This window comes from Ictalurus punctatus, chromosome 12 (assembly GCF_001660625.3).
Source record: "Ictalurus punctatus breed USDA103 chromosome 12, Coco_2.0, whole genome shotgun sequence".
NCBI classification, from domain to species: Eukaryota; Metazoa; Chordata; class Actinopteri; order Siluriformes; family Ictaluridae; genus Ictalurus; species Ictalurus punctatus.
In genome coordinates this window covers 19,082,230-19,101,210 of record NC_030427.2, presented here as the reverse complement: position 1 = coordinate 19,101,210, position 18,981 = coordinate 19,082,230, and the positions used below count along the sequence as shown (strand labels likewise).

Genomic DNA, 18,981 nt, shown 5'->3' with positions numbered 1-18,981 from the left:
CCGGAACTGACACTAACGCTAAGGTGCACTTTTGTTTTTACTGCAACTCCAAAAAAAAAAAAAAAAAAAAGGCATTAAAATAAATAAGTAATAAATAAATAAATAAATAAATAGCTCAAACCGTTCTGGACATTATAAACAACAAAGGCATAAATGACAGATTCTTTATTTGATTTGATTTTTTTAAATAAAGAAACCTTTATTTTCTGATATTACCCGTTAAAAATAGAAATATATCTATTTGCCTAGTGGTGCTTTAAATATCAAATCTGAAAGCCTACAAACACACACACACACACACACACACACACACACACACACAAACAAACAGCAAACCCCCTCATATTCAGCCACAACACCTGCCCTCCCCTCACCCACAACACCAGCACATCACATTCTCCCCAAACCACACACACACCCTAGTGCTCCTACACACACACACACACACACACACACACACACACACACACACACACACACAAATACGACTGCTTAAACTGACCTTCCCTGCCATTTTCCGAGCAAGAGTTGTCCTCGAGCAGACCGAACATGAAGCATGCTAATGCAGTTAAATGTTAATTAAGTCAGGGTTAATTCTACACACGCTGATGAGAACCATGACTCGCACGTGGCAGAGCGCACAAATAAGATTCTGATCTACTAGATGAAGCAGTGCTCCGTCCGTCCTGCCTCAACCTGACCTCGGGGTAAACGCTCGGGAGCGCTAACTGATCCGAGGACAAATTTAACACAGCTACAGTACGTGACGGCTCAGGTTATTCAACGTGCCGTGGTTTTCTCTCGCTCACAGCTCGGGCCCGACGGATAACTTCGACATCTAGACAGGATCTAGTTGTGTAAAGGTGAGCGATATGAGGGGGGAAAATAATAATAATAATAATAATAATAATAATAATAATAATAATAATAATAATCATCATATCACGATACTTTCTACGTGATACGTAATCACAATATTGCATTATACAAACGGAGTGTTCTACGATGCTTTTATTTAATGCCGACAAAAACTCAACTCTAACACCGAAAAGGGGAAAAATACAAAGGAATACGTCTTATTTATGAATTACAAATTGTAAACATTAAGTAAAAAAAAAAGATTCATTACAAATAAACAAATGCCCATTCAACTGCATCCACTCAGAGCGGTTCGGTTTGTAATCATTAAAAACAATAATAAAAAAGATGAAAAAAGTATATCGTGATCAATTATATCATCACACCGCCCAGCCTTCCAGTGCTGCGTTCAGTGATTACACAAAGCTAAAGCAGAAAAAAAAAAATTTAAAAAAAAAAGGAAATTGGAAAATATATTTGAATATTTTAACGTCTTTTCAGAGCCACCGGTTTCATTGCAGATCAGATCCTCGGCGTACAGAAGGGTGTATATATTTCTGCGTATATAAAAGTGATGAATACACCAGGGTATTAGTGGCACGACAGATTTACATAAGGATGCTATTATGCGTACGTGTGTGTGCGTGTGTGTGCGCGCGCTTGTGCCTGGAGCTTTGTTGTGCCCGAGTGTGTGACGAGCCGTGAGCCGTGCCTGAGCAAACAACACGTTGGGATGGCAACTGGATACAGGGAGAGAGAGATAGCGAGAGAGAGGGAGAGAGAGAGAGAGAGAGAGAGATAGGTGGGGGAGATGAAAAGACGAAAGAAGAGAGTGTGGGTAGAATAGACAGACTACATCTCAACCCCCCCACTCTCCCAAAACACACACACACTTCCTCTTTCTTTGTCTGTTCGATCACCTCGGTCTGTCCATAGTCTCTATGCCTCTCACCTGAAATTAAACACAGGGCCAGGTGCCACTGCGACTATACCATCTGTTCCCCCCTGCGCTGCCCGTATCCCTCCCTCTTTCCCTCCCTCCCTTTCCGCCATTCCTAGGGCTCTTCACTAAACGGTCCCTCGGTGCTCGGCTAAACCGTTCAATGTACGCGAGACGCAAGAAAAACATCAGACATTTAATAGAGAGAGAGAGAGAGAGAGAGTGAAAAGAAAAGAATAAAAAAAGGTTAAAAAGGATGACTCATGCTCTTTTTTTTGTAACCAGCTTACTGTCCTTATCTTCTGTGAGTCACACACACACACACACACACACACACATTAATGGAGGCGCATTGTCATGGCAATTCTATATGACTGACAGAGGACGGAGGGGGCGTGGCTTTCCTCACAAGGCAGGTGCTGTCAGTGTGTGTGTGAGAGAGAGAAAAATAGAGAGGGAGAGAGCTAAAGAAAGAGAGAGAGAGAGAGAGGCTGCTTTGGTTTAATGTGCATTTCATTGTAGTACTGAAAGAAAAAAGGGGGGGAAGGGGTTTCAGGTTTGGAGGCTTAGGTGACGAGGGCCGACGAATGGAAGGATGGCGGGATTGAGAAGAAGGGGAGGAATTAAAAGGGGGGAGGAGGGGCGGGTTAGTGGCACCCATTGGGCTCGTCTCTGAAAGGTCACAGAGGTCAGTCTACTGTCATGCTAATAACAGGATTTGGAAAGGGGCTCTACAGGGATGCGTTCCTAAACCCCATGCACACACACTCGCACTACATATTTTATTACCATATATATTATACACATATATATACATATTATATATATATATATATATATATATATATATATATACACACACACACACACGTCCATTTGCCAGTGCACTAAAAATAGTAGAGAACATAAACCACGGATACCTGGTTCAATCAAATTGTGTTGGATCGATCCAGCAAAAAACCTATCATCCTGCCCTGGAACAATATCCAAGTCACTCTCAGCCTCATTAAGGAGCTATGAATCACAGAGTTGGTCCACATCCTAACTGCATGAACAGTTGGGTTTCATCTGTGATCCCCCTGCAGCCTCTTCTGTTTCTGTTCTGCTTCCCTGATCACACACCCCCTGAATCAAACGAGGCTGACGGCATCTGCCAGTACCGCGTGTGTAAATCGCGCTCTGAAGCTCAATCGCGTACACCGTGCTTCCTTTATGACTCGGTCATGACGTTCTCCGCTTTCCCTTTGTGACAAATACCCCCCCACACACACACACACCCCCAAATCCAATTGTGAAAGGAAGAAGACGAGGCCTCCTGGATTTTACCTCCTGCCTCGTAACCTCCTGGATCGCCCGGCTGATGGTAGCTGTGAGACTGGAATCCTAATAACGCCTTGTTATTAATGGAATGACCTAATGTAATGGCATGGAAATTCATATTCCATGCTGTTGATTATCCAGACTCGGATATAAGAAACGAGAAGGAGGCGGGGAATATTAGATTCTCCGAGGGGAAGCAGTTTGAAGGGTTTTTTTTTTTTTTTTGGCGTTCGCCGGTTGCTCGTTATTGCACGGATCGAGCAGATGGCCCGAGCAAGTTAGCTAATCAACAACTTCAGAGAGAGCACCACGATCACGGATGGTTCTCAAGGATTACGCCCGTCCTACAACTCTTAATTAGGGTCTGCTCAGTTGGCAAAGACGTGCAGGGCCCCACAGTACAAAGCAGCGTCCGTGCAAACCGTCTGTGGTCAAATATTTAACGATATTTTAACAAATGAAAATAAAAATAAATTAATTAATTAAAAAAAAACCCCCACACACACAGAACGCTATGAAATGGCAGACTGTACAAGTTATTATAGCTTGAGACGCTTTTATGTTTTGGCACCGTAATGAGCCGCTCACTATCCAGCCTGTGACAACGTTATGAGCAGATACTCACCCCTGGCAATGTCTTCTGCTCGTGTAACGCATTTTGGGCTTTCAGTGCGGACTCTCTGGCACAGTACGTCAAGAACGCGCATCCTGTCAGAGGCAAGGGAGAGCAGAAACGGAAAAAACAAAGAAAGAAAGAAATAAACTCACTCATCACACACCATTAATCGAAATGAGACGATCAATAGAGCAGGGACCTGGAGAACGACAGAGCGCCGGAGCTGTTTACGTAAAAATCATACAGTACAACCTCTCGATTATACATGTCAACTGATTATATGGGCTGATGGAGAGAAAAATAAATAAATAAAAACCCACAATAAATATACTGGCTATAAAAATAATCACGACTGTTAGATTTCCCAAGTCAAACAACTTCCCAGAGACATGACTCAGTACCGAGGTCCTGCTTATCAGTGTCTCGTGTCCCCTCGTGAGCATCCGCTCGATACGGCACATCGGCGTCACATCAGGCTGAATTACCTTTGTGCATGCCCGTGTACTTGTCCTTGATCACAGTCAGTTCGTAGATCTTGCCAAACTGCTCGAAGATAGGCTTGAGGTCCTTCTCCTCCAGATTGCGAGGGATCTGGCCGACGAAGAGCTTGATGGCGTCCGGCTCCTTCATTGGGGACAGCGGCGACTCTGCTTCTTCTTCTTCTTCTTCTTCTTTTACAAGGTCCGGCGCTTCCCAAAGCGTCCCTTCGAAAAGCCTGACGTGGGGAAGGAAGAGGTACACAAAGGGATATACAGATTATACAAAGTGACAGGGCGAAGCTCATACACACTGGTGACAATAAACACAATCCCGATCACAAATGTCATCATCATCATCATCATCAAAATGCGCAGTATTTCAGAGCTCTGGGGTTATCAGGGGGATTTACTGTGCAGTTTGGTCTGGAAATTTGATCTGTTTAGGAGCAGCGGGGGTAGAAATGTAGGGCAAGGGCTGTCTGCCGAGACACTTCTTTGTTTAATCCGCCATAGATGCATATAGGCGTGTGTGTGTGTGTGTGTGTGCGTGTTGTTCTTTGTCAGGAGCGCGAGCTCACGCATCCAGTGTACGTGACTGAAAAGCGTAACGCAACACGTTTCTACATCAAAATACAAACACAAAACACGCTTTGAGGAGGAGACGCACTGAGAGGAAACATGCTGTCCTCTCTAGGAAAAGCGCAAATGTACTGTTATCCATCCATCCCTCTCTCTCTCTCTCTCTCTCTCTCTCTCTCTGTTTATTTATTTGTTTGTTTGCTTGCTTGCTCGAACGCGCGCTGTGGAGTCTTTAACCATGAAACACCAACATGCAGACAAAACACAAATCTGTGCATCAGTCACCTCTAGTCCGTCCTGATTCACGTCTCTCCACGCTTTCACTCCTGACAGAAGAAGAAAGCTTCGGCAGGATGATAATCCACCCACACCAAGACGCTCAAAATCCCGATCCCTAACACGAAGAGTCCAAAAAAAATAAAAACAAAAAAAACAAAAACAAAAAAAAATAACAACCCTAAACAAACAAACCCAAACGTGTGTAACAGAGATGTAGGAAAGCTGGCGGCTACCCAGTGTCTGGGCTCGGAGTCTGTGTAGCCCTTTGCTTTGACGTCGTAAACCGGTGTCTCCCCCTGTCCGTGTCCAGACCTCCCCCTGGGTGTAGGAAAGCAGGAGGACTGCTCAAGGGAGCGTCAACATTTTCCCAACCGTGAAAAAAACAAAACAAAATCACGCACAGTTCACGTCAGAAGTTTACGCCACAGTATATTTAGCGTTCATAAATCTACACTGCAAATGCAATCGATTTAAATCAGCTTACACGCTGACAGTAGACTACACTGGGGGGGGAAAAGGGAATACTTCAGAGGTTAGATTTAATAGAACGAAAACACACACACACACACACACACACACACACACACACACACACGCACAGAGTCATACAACTACCGGTCAAAATGTTTGGAGACACTTGCCTGAAATCTTTCTCATGATCTTAAAAACCTTTTGATCTGAAGGTTTGTGATTAAATAATTGAAATCTGCGTTTCATTTCTAACATATTCATTTCTTTCATTAGAAAACGAACATTTTATTTACGAAAAAATATTTATTTAAACGGACGACTCGGAGTGGAATATTCCCGAAAAGCAGCCAATAATTGTCCAGCGTAGACGGGAACTCCTTTAATACTGTTTAAAAAGCATCTCAGGGAGATTCCTCAAGAGATCGGTTGAGAAAACGCCAAGAATACATTTCTGGAAATCCGAGGCAAAAAGGGCGTCTACTTTGAAGATGCTAAAATACTAAATTATTTTGATTTAATTTGGATTTTTTTTTTTAAATCCCAACATAATTCCCATAGTTCAATTTGTGTTCTTCCCTAGTTTTGATGATTTTATTATTAATATAAAACGTGGAGAAATAAAGAATGAGTATGTGTGTAAATTTTTGACTGGTAGAGTATATAAAAATATTATGTTTCAGATGTTATTAAAACATGGATTCACTGATTGTGCTAAATTTACTTTAAACAAGTTTCGTATTACTAGTGAGCGTGATCCATACTCTTGGTATCAAATGTAATGTTCCTGCTGATGGGAAGAAATAATGACAGTATTAAATGAACATGGTTGACTCGTGTGGAATGACAGCGAAGCAGCAACATGGGTTGGATCCTGAGTTTTTGGTGAGAGTGTAGAGTTTTATTTTAGTCAGGGCTTTGAAAATACACGATCAAATTGTGCTGGATTTACGAAAACAAATCGTCTTAAATCGGTACGTACAGGTTTTCGCCGAGTTTTTTTTGGGTTTTTTTTTTGCGATTGTTCAAAAATGCTCGATTTTGCTGCGGCTTTTTTTCTTTTCTTTTGCGGATAAACTACTCAAATTGGCGAGACTGCAATCACACGAGACAGTTTTACACGCTCTTCCGCAGTGATGTTTGTAGGTAATTGAGAGCTGTACTCATGTTCGACGCACGTGAATCGAAAAGGGATTTGCCTGAATGCGCGTTGTGATGATGCCGCATGACATCGGGGACAATTTTGAAAAATTGCAAGCTTCTCCAAATTTTGCGGAGTTTGCGTGATTTTGTGTTCGTTTCTGCGATCGCAAAATCCTGGAGAGACGGATTATAACGTAACAGTTCATTTACATGGAGCCAGTGTAATTAAAAAACAAAAACACTACAGCTGGAAAATACTATAAGTGATAAATCTGCAAGTTGGAAAGTTTGAGTTGGAATCGTTTGCAGGAGCGCGAGTATAAACACAACGAGGCTGTAGTAGAGTGAACGAAATAGTTTTAGATCTTCAAATGAAATACAACATAAAACAAAGGCAACCTGAATAAACACACAATACGGTTATTTTTTTTTTTATTGAAGCAAAAAAAGTTAGCCAACACCTATCACCCATGTGAAAAACTAATTGCCCCCTTAAACTTAAAATCTGGTTGCACCTTCAGCAGCAATAACTGCAACCAAACGCTTCTAATAACTGGAGATTAATCTTTCACTTACTTCTAGGACTAGGATTTACTCTTATGCTTTGGATCACTGTCTTGCTGCTTAATCCAGTTGCGCTTGAGTTTCAATTTACAGACTGAAGACCGGAGATTCTCCTTTAGGATTTTCTGGTAGAGAGCAGAATTCATGTTTCCATCAATTATTGCAAGTTGCCCAGGCCCTGAAGCAGTAAAACATCCCCAAACCATCACACTTCCACCACCATGCTTGACCATAGGTATGATGGTCTTTTTGTAGAATTCTGTGTTTGGTTTATGCCAGATGACAGACCCCTGTCTTCCAAACAATTCCACTTTCGAATCATCAGTCCACAGAACATTCTCCCAAAAGGTTTGAGGATCATCAAGGTGTGTTTTGGAAAAATTCGGACGAGACTTAATGTTCTTCTGGGTTAGCAGTGGTTTTCACCTCACCACTTCCATGGAGGCCATTTTTGCCCAGTGTCTTTCTGATAGCGGAGTCATGAACAGTGACCTTTATTGATGCAAGAGAGGCCTGTAGGTCATTTGATGTTGTCTTTGGCTCTTTTGTGCCTTGCTGGATGAGTCATAGCTGTGCTCTTGGAGGAATTTTGGAAGGTCGGACACTTCTGAGAAGGTTCACTACTGTGCTGAGTTTTTTCCATTTGGAGATAATAGCTCTCACTGTGGTCCTTTGGAATCCCAGAGCCTTTGAAATAGCTTTGTAACCCTTCCCAGACTGATGTAATTAAATCGCCTTCTTCCTCATCATTTCTGGAATTTCTTTGGCATGGTGTGTTACTGGGTAAGACCTTTTAACCAGCTTCATGCTGTTGAAAAAGTTCTATTTAAGTGTTAATTTGATTGAACAGGGTTTGCACTAATCAGGTCTGGTTGTGTCTAGTCCAGTTGAACCCCATTATGAATGCAGTTTCTTAGATTTGGGGAATTAGTAAATACAGGGGCAAATACATTTTCACACAGGCTCAGTTGGTATTGGATAACGTTTTTTGCGTCAATAAATAACATTATCATTTAAAAACTGTATTTTGTCTTCACTCAGGTTGCCTTTGATTCATCTTCGATTTTTGTTTTAATTTCTGAAAATTTATTATGAGCGACACACAAAAAACCAGAAGAAATCTGATCAAATCAATCAAATACTTTTTCACAGCACTGTAGAGGAGTTTTCCTGTTCGGCTCATTGACGTTTAATGACCCGACAACCTCTGTATTCCCATTTAGCCACTTGCCTTTTTCAAGACATGTAAAAGCTTCACAAAAATCACGCGTGGAATATTACTCATGTATTTTAGGTCAGAATAATAATTTTAAAATAAATAAATAAATAAAATAAAAATAATTAAAAAAAAAGAAAAAAAAGAAAAAAAAATCAGAGTTTCCACAGACCTTATTTCAGTCATTTAACCAAAAACCCCACTGACTTCGGGACGATGGAACCGGAAGTGCTAAAATGCTTTTAAACTAATTTCCGGGTATATTTAGTATATTCTCTTCAATCTGACTGTTCACACATTCCATGTTTTTCAGTGAAAAACATAAGCAATATATATATATATATATATATATATATATATATATATATATATATATATATATATATATATATATATATATATATATAAATAAATTAGTGAGAAACCTAATATTAACATGAATGTAAATTATTAATTTCTATAGGCTATTTCTCTTAAATGACTGATGTATTCTACACATTTTTCAGTGTACGCAACCCTTAAGATGAATATTTACCAAGTATTTCAGTCACTCTATATATTATATTGGTTAGGCTGACATGCTGAGGGAAACAAGATTCGGGAAGAATACCAGACCTGTTCGTTTTGAGTGGGAGAGTAATTTAGAGACGGTGCCTGACTTCAGGACGATAATCCGCCTTTTGTTCTCGCAGGGCTCTGGCCGCGGTGCTGAAACTCCACCACAATCACGATTTCCGTGACTCAAAACACCCCCCCCTCGGTGTGTGTGTGTGTGCGTGTGTGTGTGAGAATCGCTGCAGCTTTATCACCATCTAGTCTTTCAGCTTTTCGGTTTAAGAATCACCCAGGACAGGAAAAAACCCAACCCGACACAATCAGGACAACGCACACATCACATGCTTATTGTATTATCATCATCATCGACCTGTGCTCTTCTCCTCCTTAGACAAAAACAGACCTTCATTTGGCCATCTGCTTCATGCTCCTAAAATTCCATCCACATCCCAGTGTGCATACAGGAGGTTACTCACCTACTGACCCAATCTTAAATCCTCACACATTTAAAAACAAACAAACAAACACACAAAAAAAAACCAACAGGATCCGGTCAATACACAATAAAAGCAAGCTTTATTAAGCCTCAGAAATGAACCTGGAGTCATGCCTAACGACACCTGGTGGTTATTCAAGTAATCACAGACAAAGAAGGATGACTAAGAGTTTAATAAATAAATAAATAAAAAATGTGATTTGACACATTAGATGAACACAAGACAGATGAGAAATACAAACAATGAAGAACATCACATTAAAACAACATCATTTGTTATGGTATCATTTGGATCCTTATAGGAGGTGTATCAGCAAAGTCACACACACACACACACACACACACACACACACACACACACACACACACACCATCCTCCTCAAAACACAAAAACCGTTAGGCTGTAACTCAATCATGTGTCAATCCTATATAATCTTTCCAATAACCTAAAAAAAAACACAAAATGCATTCTATTTGTCAAATAAAAACCACTTTTAGTGTACTTTTTTTTTTTTAAAGAGGAAAAAGAACACTGTTCCTCAATAAGTCCAACAAAATGGCTGCATAACACTGGAATTTGCATGTTTTCCTATCAGAGAAGGGACATTTGATTCCCTGTGGAGTGAAAACAGTGTATACAGACACCACACACACACACACACACACAGGTTAAAACAAATAAATTCAGACTAGAGAACCAAGTGGTCTCTTAGTATCTCCCATATCTCTGATACACACTTTATTGTAGAATACATCATGTACTATAACACCAGGGCCACATTCAAATAGACCCCAGCCTTTATTCCAACACAATTCACAATGATTCACCTCATAAATCCTGTCAGGTACAAAAGAAAACAAAGGCAAATCTGATCTGATCCGAGTGAGGTGTGAATGCCGCCTAATAGACGTTATAATCCTCAGCTTTTATACATTTATAAAGCATGTTCAGTAAATGTACAGGTTACCTTGCGTTACAAGTAGCTGAACACTGAGCGCTCTGTTGCCAGGCAGAACAAGTTCTTGTTGATCGGGAGAGTCCATGGGCACGACTGGAATTGATGGAGAAAAGGAAAAGATGTGCGTGAGAAAAAGGAAGTCGTGTATCCCTAAATATCTGCAACATGTTGAGCTGATTTCAGTCAGAGAATCAAGAACCATTTGAGTTTTTTTCTACAAATCAAATCTCTTTCACAAAGTAATATGGTATGTTTTTTAAAAAAAGTCTTTAAGAGTTCTACTGGTGAAACAACCATAATATGCACTAAAGGATCACCCAGGATGAGTGGAGTGTGTGTTGGAGAATAAGAACAGGTTATTTTAGTTTGTACAAAATACATATTACACAATTTAGACCCCAGTGAAAAGAAGTATTGATCCCCCCCCCTCTCTCTCAAACACTTATGGAGTTCCAGTGCCTTAAAATCTTTCGATTCAAATCCCAGCCCTCACTCAGTTCTCAATAACGTGAACTAATCTGTACGTTATATAAAATATGATGTGTGATTATATTCCTCTCTGTATCTGCATATTATCCAGTGATTACTGGGAAGGCGTGGTTCTTCGCCCTGATTGGTTCAACCCGGCCTCGCCCGACCACGGACGCCGATTTGAAAAATGTGGGAAAGGAATAAGGCACGTTGAGAGAATCTTACACATTTATAAAGCTGCACCAGGATTGGGATCCTGTAGGAGTCGACTAAAAACGTGTGGCGGATTTCAACCATCATGATACGAAGCTTGGAGTGCAAAGAAAGACCACGTTCATTAACACGGGCGCGTATTGAAGACGGCGCGTAAAAATGTTTATTCAGGACCTTTATTCTGGAAATAAACTTATTATGAAACTTCTATTTTGTGGACACCTGACTATCACACCCATGTGTGTGTGTTGTTGAACATCCCATTCCAGATTTATTCCTTCTTTGCTGTTATAATAAGCACCACTCTTTCTTCAGGGAAGACTTTTACACTAGTTTTTAGAACATGGCTGATGTGGGGATTTGTGTTCATTCAGCTACAAGAGCATTAGTGAGGTTGAGGTCAGGCGCTGATGTTGGGATGTCGAGGGCTCCAGTTTCAGTTCATCCCAAAGGTGTTCAGTGGGGTTGAGGTCAGGGCTCTGTGCAGGACACTCGAGTTCCTCCACCTTCTTCCAACCTTAACACACCATGTCTTCATGGAGCTCGCTTTGTGTACTTGGTGTCATGCTGGAACAGGTTTGGACCTCTTAGTTCCAGTGAAGGGAAATACAAAGACATTCTATACAATTCTGTGCTTCCAAATTTGTGGTAGAACCACATATGGGTTTGATGGTCAGGTGTTCACATACTTTTGGCCAAATAGTAAATCTGTACGAGTGGTTTTTGTTTGTTTGTTTTTTAAAGAGCACTGTTTTACACACAGAACATTTACTACTAAACTACTTACTACTAAATATGCAAATGTTGAATGCATAGACTTGAAAGTTCACTAGGCAGAAAAGAAAAGCTTTAACTCGAACTGTTAAAGGAAAAATAATCCACACTGTAGTGGTGTGATGGTCTGCACTTATTTAGCACTTTTGTCTCATTCACACACACACACACACACACACACACACACACACACACACACAGAAATGGTAGCAGAGCTGCCATGCTAGGCACTAACTTGCCATCAGGGGCAACTTGGGGTTCAGTGTCTTGCCCAAGGACACTTCGGTATGTGGGGTCATGTGGGCCAGGAATTGAACCACCAACCCTACGATTAGTGGACAACCCGCGCTACCACCTGAACCACAACCGCCCTACCCTACGATGATGCTACATTACCTCTCAAAAGTGGATTATTTTCCTATCACAGCATGAAACAGTGTTTTATTCCTCTCATACCCCAGTGAACAAGTGCCAGTGTTTTATTCATTGATGAGTGACGCGTCTTATCCTTAACCACTTATAGTTTAAATAAACGTTGTGGGACGTCCTTGACACAAGTTAGAGCCTGCTCTCACTTACACTAAAGCAGCTATAAACAGTCATTCCTTCACCAGCCCTCTCTTTTTCCTCTTTCTTGAAGTCTGATGTCCTAAATATAACCGGTACAAATAATCATTCCAATAAACCAGCTCGTCACACACGCATGATAGTCCAGTACAGCTCACTGAGGACCAAAGGCTCGGTCTCTAGCTCCAAGTTTCACAAGTTTGAAATGATGACCATTACGCGGCGCACTATACGAGATCAAATACAGTACATTTCCATTTAAAGGCTGTAGAGCCTTCAGAATGGGACGTCATTTCTGAGAGAAATCACAGAAATGTCCCAAAACAAACACAATCTGTCCATAAAGAAGTCTTTTATTTTTAGGCATTATTTTTGCAAGCAAACGGTGCGTTAGCTATAAAAACCAAGCACGAGGTAACAGCTAGCACACGTCTTTTTTTTTTTTTCACGTTTTCATGGTTCTGAAACCGTAAGCAAGAGAGAAAATAAAAAGTAAAAAATAAAAATAAAAAAAAACACCAGACTTCATCTCCACCAAAGACTTCAAGACACCGAGCAAAGTAAAGCGGAGCGAAAAAAAACAACCCAAAACAAAAAAATGCCTGTGGGTTTTAGAAGGTTTCATCAAGAAAGAAACGCAGCAGGTGCACTCACCATGCCAGGGCTCAAGGCCGTCAACCATACAGTCTAATACACTCATGCTAACATCTCTACGTGTACAATACGCCGTGTCCCATTGATCTGGGTTTTTTTTTTTTTTTTTGGTTTGTTTCCAGTAGTTCTGCAACATGAAACCCTCGTCGTTACATCACCCTCTTTCCACAGCGTGATAGGAAAATTTCAATGCTATTTGTGTGCACTTCTAATCCAGCTTCTGTTCCATCAGCACTGGATCTGTCCACGTACAGAGTCTTCAGTAATGACCATGACCAGACACTCGTCACTATAATCTGGATAAATAAGTCTCATGTCCTGTGTAAATTCTGTGTTTTTACACTCCAATACGAAACGTCTTCCCAAGGCGACAGATCATTCTGGACCAAAAAAAAAAAAAAGAAGAGGAAGAATTTATTATTCACGTGTTACATTAACTACAAACGCTTGCTGTAAGAAATGAATCTAATCAAATCAAACCAGAATTTAAATAAACATTAGCACAGAGGACGGCTACATCATTCTGAGGAATTGTTACGGGGAATCCTTTCGGTTCAGTTTATGGAATTACTCCACAATAAATTGACAATCATAGTTTTTCCCCCCATCACAACACACTCGGAGGAAAGCATATGTGAGCTCACAGACGCCCGCGATTGTCTAGTGTCAGAGAGAGAACAACAACAACGTCACGTTCATAAATCATAAAACGTTGTTGAAAGAATGACGTTTTTGGAGGTAAGTGTTATTGATCTGTACATAATAATAGGACTTGAGATTGAATGAAGGAAGATACGTCAGCATAATGTTCAGCCCCTTCAATGCCATCACTTTTAGCACCCTGCGTTCGTGCCATCTGCTTACTCACTCGCTTGATATCCTGGAAAAAAAACTCTAATGAGGAATTAGCTCTTGTATCGAAGTATCAGCCGAGTAAAGCAATCGAGGAAAACATGTTGCTCTATTTTGTTGTAACATGCACATATTGAAATTCATTTTGCCACTTGTTCTTTATCCAAATCAGGAACAGTAAATGGAGAACCACTGTACGAACCACTGTCAGACACAATCCTTTCCTCGGTACAGAGTTAACCACCATAGCAACACATAGCAAGTAGTACACAACCTCATCAGGTATTTCTACATCAACAACGTTAATGTAATGATCAGATCGGAACTCCTTTACTTGTCCCGATGAGGGAACAAAATGTTTTGAGCATACATGTGCAGCTGCATAACAACACAAACACACTGACAACATTCATACAGTCATAGTAGAGTTCAACAGTTTCATAGCCAGGGGAACAAAAAAAGAGCTCTTGTAGTGGTTGTATCTCAACCTTGGGGTGAGGAAACGTCGACCAGATGGGAATAACTCACATTCTGGATAGGACGTGTGAGACGGGTCCGGAGTCATTTTGCTTGACAGTTTGAGAACAGTTTTAATGAATATGGACTGAAGGAAAGGGGAGTCATGCCACTTGCACCAGCCACTTTCACTGCTGTGTGCACTAGACCAGTGGTCACCAGCCCTCTTCCTTGAGATCTACTGTACCGTCCTGCAGGTTTCATCTCCAACCAAAATGTAAACACAGCTGTTTTTAATTGATCAAGAACTTCTTAAGGCAATGATGGGATGGTCAGGTGGGCACCATGATGGTTAAAGACTTCAGGAAGGTTGAAGGTCCAGGAACAGGGTTGGTGACCACTACACTAGATGGTTCAGCTGAGACTTTAGGGTAACAGTCAGATTACCAAACCAAACAGATTTGCATACTGGAAGATGGTTCCAATGAAGTCATGATAAAACATCAGCATAACCCTCTGAGCCACTCCAAAAAGCCTGAGCTTATGGAGGAAGTACATTTTTTTTGCTGTATCTTTCAACACAGGTTATCAACATGCACGTCCCACAATAGGATATTATCAATAAGCAGGACTAGGTAACTGTAAAAGACAACATGTCCACTCAAAATGAGTAGTGGTTTCCCACTGACTTGGGATCAAAAACTATTTCCTCCGATTTCTTAACATGAACTACAAGACTGTGTTGTGTACACCATGTGATCATGGGGACAGAAATACAACGTTATTTAGAACAGTTAAAATGTCAACGAGAACCTCAGTGTTTTCATCATTTCTACTTCACTCATAACCGTCCCATATATTAGTGGCATGAGTTCTTACCGATTTGTAACGGTCTTTTGGAGTAGGTCACAAATCACAAACTTCACTCTATAGAAAGGCAATATCACCTTGCAGTTGCAAGTATGGAAGTGAAGTGTGTGTTATTAGGTTTTTAGTAGTCATGTTTAAGGAAAAAGGGAAGAAAAGGGCACCAGTGTTGGAGCTTTTGAGAGTCCCCATAATCCCATAATAGTAGTATTACAAATCAAAGCTGTTGGGTTTAATATGGTGGGAGTTATCTGATGTAACCGACATTGCTCCCAACCATGAAAAGAAGTCCGGCTTCACGCAGATCCAAAAGGTAGAGAGAACACAAAATAGATCAGATTGGGTAATGAAAATACACTCTGGAAGTTTTGTTGAGTCTTTTAGCTGCCTCAGTGCTTCACAAAGGCCCACGAAGCACAAGCCAAGTACTGAGGTCTCCACACAGACCCCCCTCTAACCTTGCTTTTAAGCTATCTGCTAGCTCACTTTGGTTTTACTCATGCTGCTTGTGGAATACCGAGGCAACATGATCAGATAATGACTTCCTCAAAGTCACAAATACTTGGTGGCGTTGCAAAGAGCATACTTCCGTACACACTAGTACATCAGCATATTAATGGTGTTAACACTATGTGAATAGCATTTTTTGCAGCACAACCCACATTGCAAAATCTTCATGAGTTGCTTGCAACAGCGTGTTTCTACCAGAGAGGGCAGCAAAGTCCTCTAAATCTCACACCTTACACCTAGCAGAATCACATCTGTAACATTTGAGCAGAAGACCTCAAATAAGAACAGTTATGTCACTACCCTCCAATCCAGGAGCTTGTTGTTGGGGGGGGGGAATGATTTGATTAGAAAATTCCTTGCTATTCATTTTTAATAGTTTAGTCTTTTTTTCACCCTTTGGACCCTTTCTAAAGGGGAAAAAATACAGTGTATATTTTCTTATTAAGTATTTTATAATGTTGGTCTTAATGTAACTCAAAGACAAATGCTGGATTGTGGGCTACGTGTGGAGGGCAACTTGACATGAGAAAAACAAGTTCATTATAATCAAACGGCCTTATTTGCGAAGTCTTAGAGCAGAGCGTGCACATCACTATCAGAAGAAGAGTAGAACAAACAGTCTGTCTAATAATTACAGAAGGGTCCTCCCAGAAGGACAACCAAAGAACCCTTAAGATTGTTCCAGCATGACACAAAGTACACAAAGCGAGCTCCATGAAGGCATGGGGTGTTAAGGTTGGAAGAAGGTGGAAGAACTCGAGTGTCCTGCACAGAACCCTGAACTCAACCGCACTGAACACCTTTGGGATGAACTGAAACTGGAGCCTCCTCGACATCCCAACATCAGCACCTGACCTCAACCTCACTAATGCTCTTGTAGCTGAATGAACACAAATCCTCACATCAGCCATGTTCTAAAAACTAGTGTAAAAGTCTTCCCTAGTCTTCCCCCACACCCCAAAATCTAGTGGAAAACCTTCCCAGAAGAGTGGACAAAAGGAGAACAGCAAAGGAGGAATAAATCTGGAGTGGGACGTTCAACACCACACACACGGGTGTGATAGTCAGGTGTCCACATACTTTTGGCCATACAGTCTATGTTTGACAAGTTCTGTTTCACAAAATATAAATAAATACGTTCTTTTCGAGGATAAAGCGTTTATGCGCCGTCTTCAATACGCGTCCATCAGTGCATTGCCAGTGGAGGAAGGTCATGAAGGTTACAGTACACTGCAACAAAACATATCTTAGCAAGTGAAGATAGCCTGAATAAAGGGGAAAATATTCAATATTTAGCATTGAGATTATTATATAACCAATATACGAGATATATATGGCTTTTTTTCCTAGAAATAAACGCTTGAAAAAAAGAACCTCTATTAACCTTCATAATAAAGAGAAGGATTAGTTGAATTTGCCTAGATCAAAAATATTTTTACTGGCTGAGATGCCTTTTTTTTTTTGCAGTGTAGAGAAACCATGTGACCAATCAAAACACAGCCAGAGTGGGCTGATTTTATTGCAGCAAAATGATTTTCTTTCTTTTTTTTTTTTCATTTTATGCCCTAAAAAAGTTTATGGAGATCTGAGCAAGTCATTAATCGGATAATGTTAAGTAGGGTTCGAACACCTACACACGGCCCCCTCTCACCACGCCGTAATTCTCTTAGCCTTTAAAAGCTAAACAGTTCAATAAAAGCAGCTATTAAATTGCCATTGTTTTTATAATATAGCACTCCACTCATGCTAATCAATACAAACAAAAACTAATTAGAAACGTTCCTCTTTCCAGCACAGCCTTTTGTACTCGGCTCTTCACATTTATTACATTAAGGGCATATGGCAGACGTCCTTATTCAGAGCGAGTAACGTTTGTCTCATTTATACAACTGAGCAGTTGAGGGTTAACGGCCTTGCTCAAGGTTCCAGCAGTATCAGCCTGGTAGTGCTGGGAACACATGACCTGGCGATCTGTAGGCCAGCACTGCATTTTGTACTACAAATATACATTGTCATTACTTTAACAGTCTAATCCCTATGGAAACAACACCTCACATAACTGGCAGGAAAAGCAAACCAGTCACCCTAAACCAGTACATTCTGGGCCTTTCTGAACCCAGTGGCCATTAGATATGTTTCGTGAGGAATCAGAATGGTCCTACTTAAAGCTTTGCCTCAAACGGCATGTACGGTACTTCAATATAAAATATATTCCTATTTAAAAACACATTATTCCAAAATTAATAGCATCACCAAGTCCCTGAAATACTTCAATTAAGACTCTGTAGGATTTGTGCCCTTTTAAAAATTACGTATAGCCTAACTACACTGCCATGCAAAAAAGTAAATATTGTTTTGAAATACGTGAAAAGCTGTGTTCAATATGGCCACTGATCCCTGTGCAGACTGCGTCGACTCAGCCTGACATTCTGAAAACATCCGAGTAAATCCCCCCAAAACAAACATCAGCCTTGACATTACAGTTTCTAATCCTTATTTACCGCCACGACTGTAAACCAGTGCTCGATAAAGGTTTCGGCGTACTTTCAAGCTGTTGTTCCGCTACATCAGAGGTACTTGGTGTTGTCGAGGAACTAACACAGCTAGACGGACGGAAAAACAGGTCCATTTTTAATTGCTGAACTCCTACACTAATGCAGTGTGAGAGGATTGCGAATGTAGGAATGGGACCCCAAGCTGTATTCGGCCCTAACAGCTGTTAGCGATGTTGGGAAGATTTATTTACAAAAACAAATGAACAAAGCAAACTAGATTGAGATTCTCTCTCGATTTACTCATTTTTAAATCACGTGACCCCTGACCTCTGGTAGCTGACCAGCAACAGATACCCAACCAAAATGCTTGGAGGGTTTTTATTTATTTGTTTGCTTATTTAATGCAGCCTGTCAACAGTCTGTTTTCACAACTGGAAATTTTCCATCTCTGATTTTTTCCCCACCAGCTTCCATTTAGGAGCGCATATACAGTAGACGGCAAAGTTACAACTAAACCCGGCATCATCCGTACACCACAAATAAAAACAAAATACCAACCAAATTCATTATAAAAATGAGTGAAAGTGACTGAAAAATTTAAAGCTGACCAAATCAAATCAGTGGGTTTTTTTTTTTTGCTTTGCTTGAAC

At 40.7% G+C, this 18,981-nt stretch overlaps 1 protein-coding gene across 5 annotated transcripts in view; it reads right to left on the bottom strand.

Moving 5' to 3' along the window:
• The window catches only part of celf3a (cugbp, Elav-like family member 3a), a 39,399-nt gene that overhangs the window by 18,015 nt on the left and 2,403 nt on the right, over positions 1-18,981 (bottom strand). For 4 of the 5 annotated variants that reach the window (XR_008397313.1, XR_008397314.1, XM_053684316.1 and 1 more), the window contains exons 2-4: positions 10,482-10,565; positions 4,220-4,449; positions 3,744-3,826 (exon numbers count right to left, since the gene is read on the bottom strand). Coding sequence is in view for 3 of the 5 variants with exons in the window: in XM_053684316.1 (XP_053540291.1) it covers positions 3,744-3,826; positions 4,220-4,449; positions 10,482-10,565 (397 nt within the window). In the remaining 2 variants the exon portion in view is untranslated. Of the gene's footprint in view, positions 1-3,743; positions 3,827-4,219; positions 4,450-5,077; positions 5,643-10,481; positions 10,566-18,981 lie in introns of those variants that run through there. The other variant, XM_053684318.1, reaches the window with a different exon arrangement.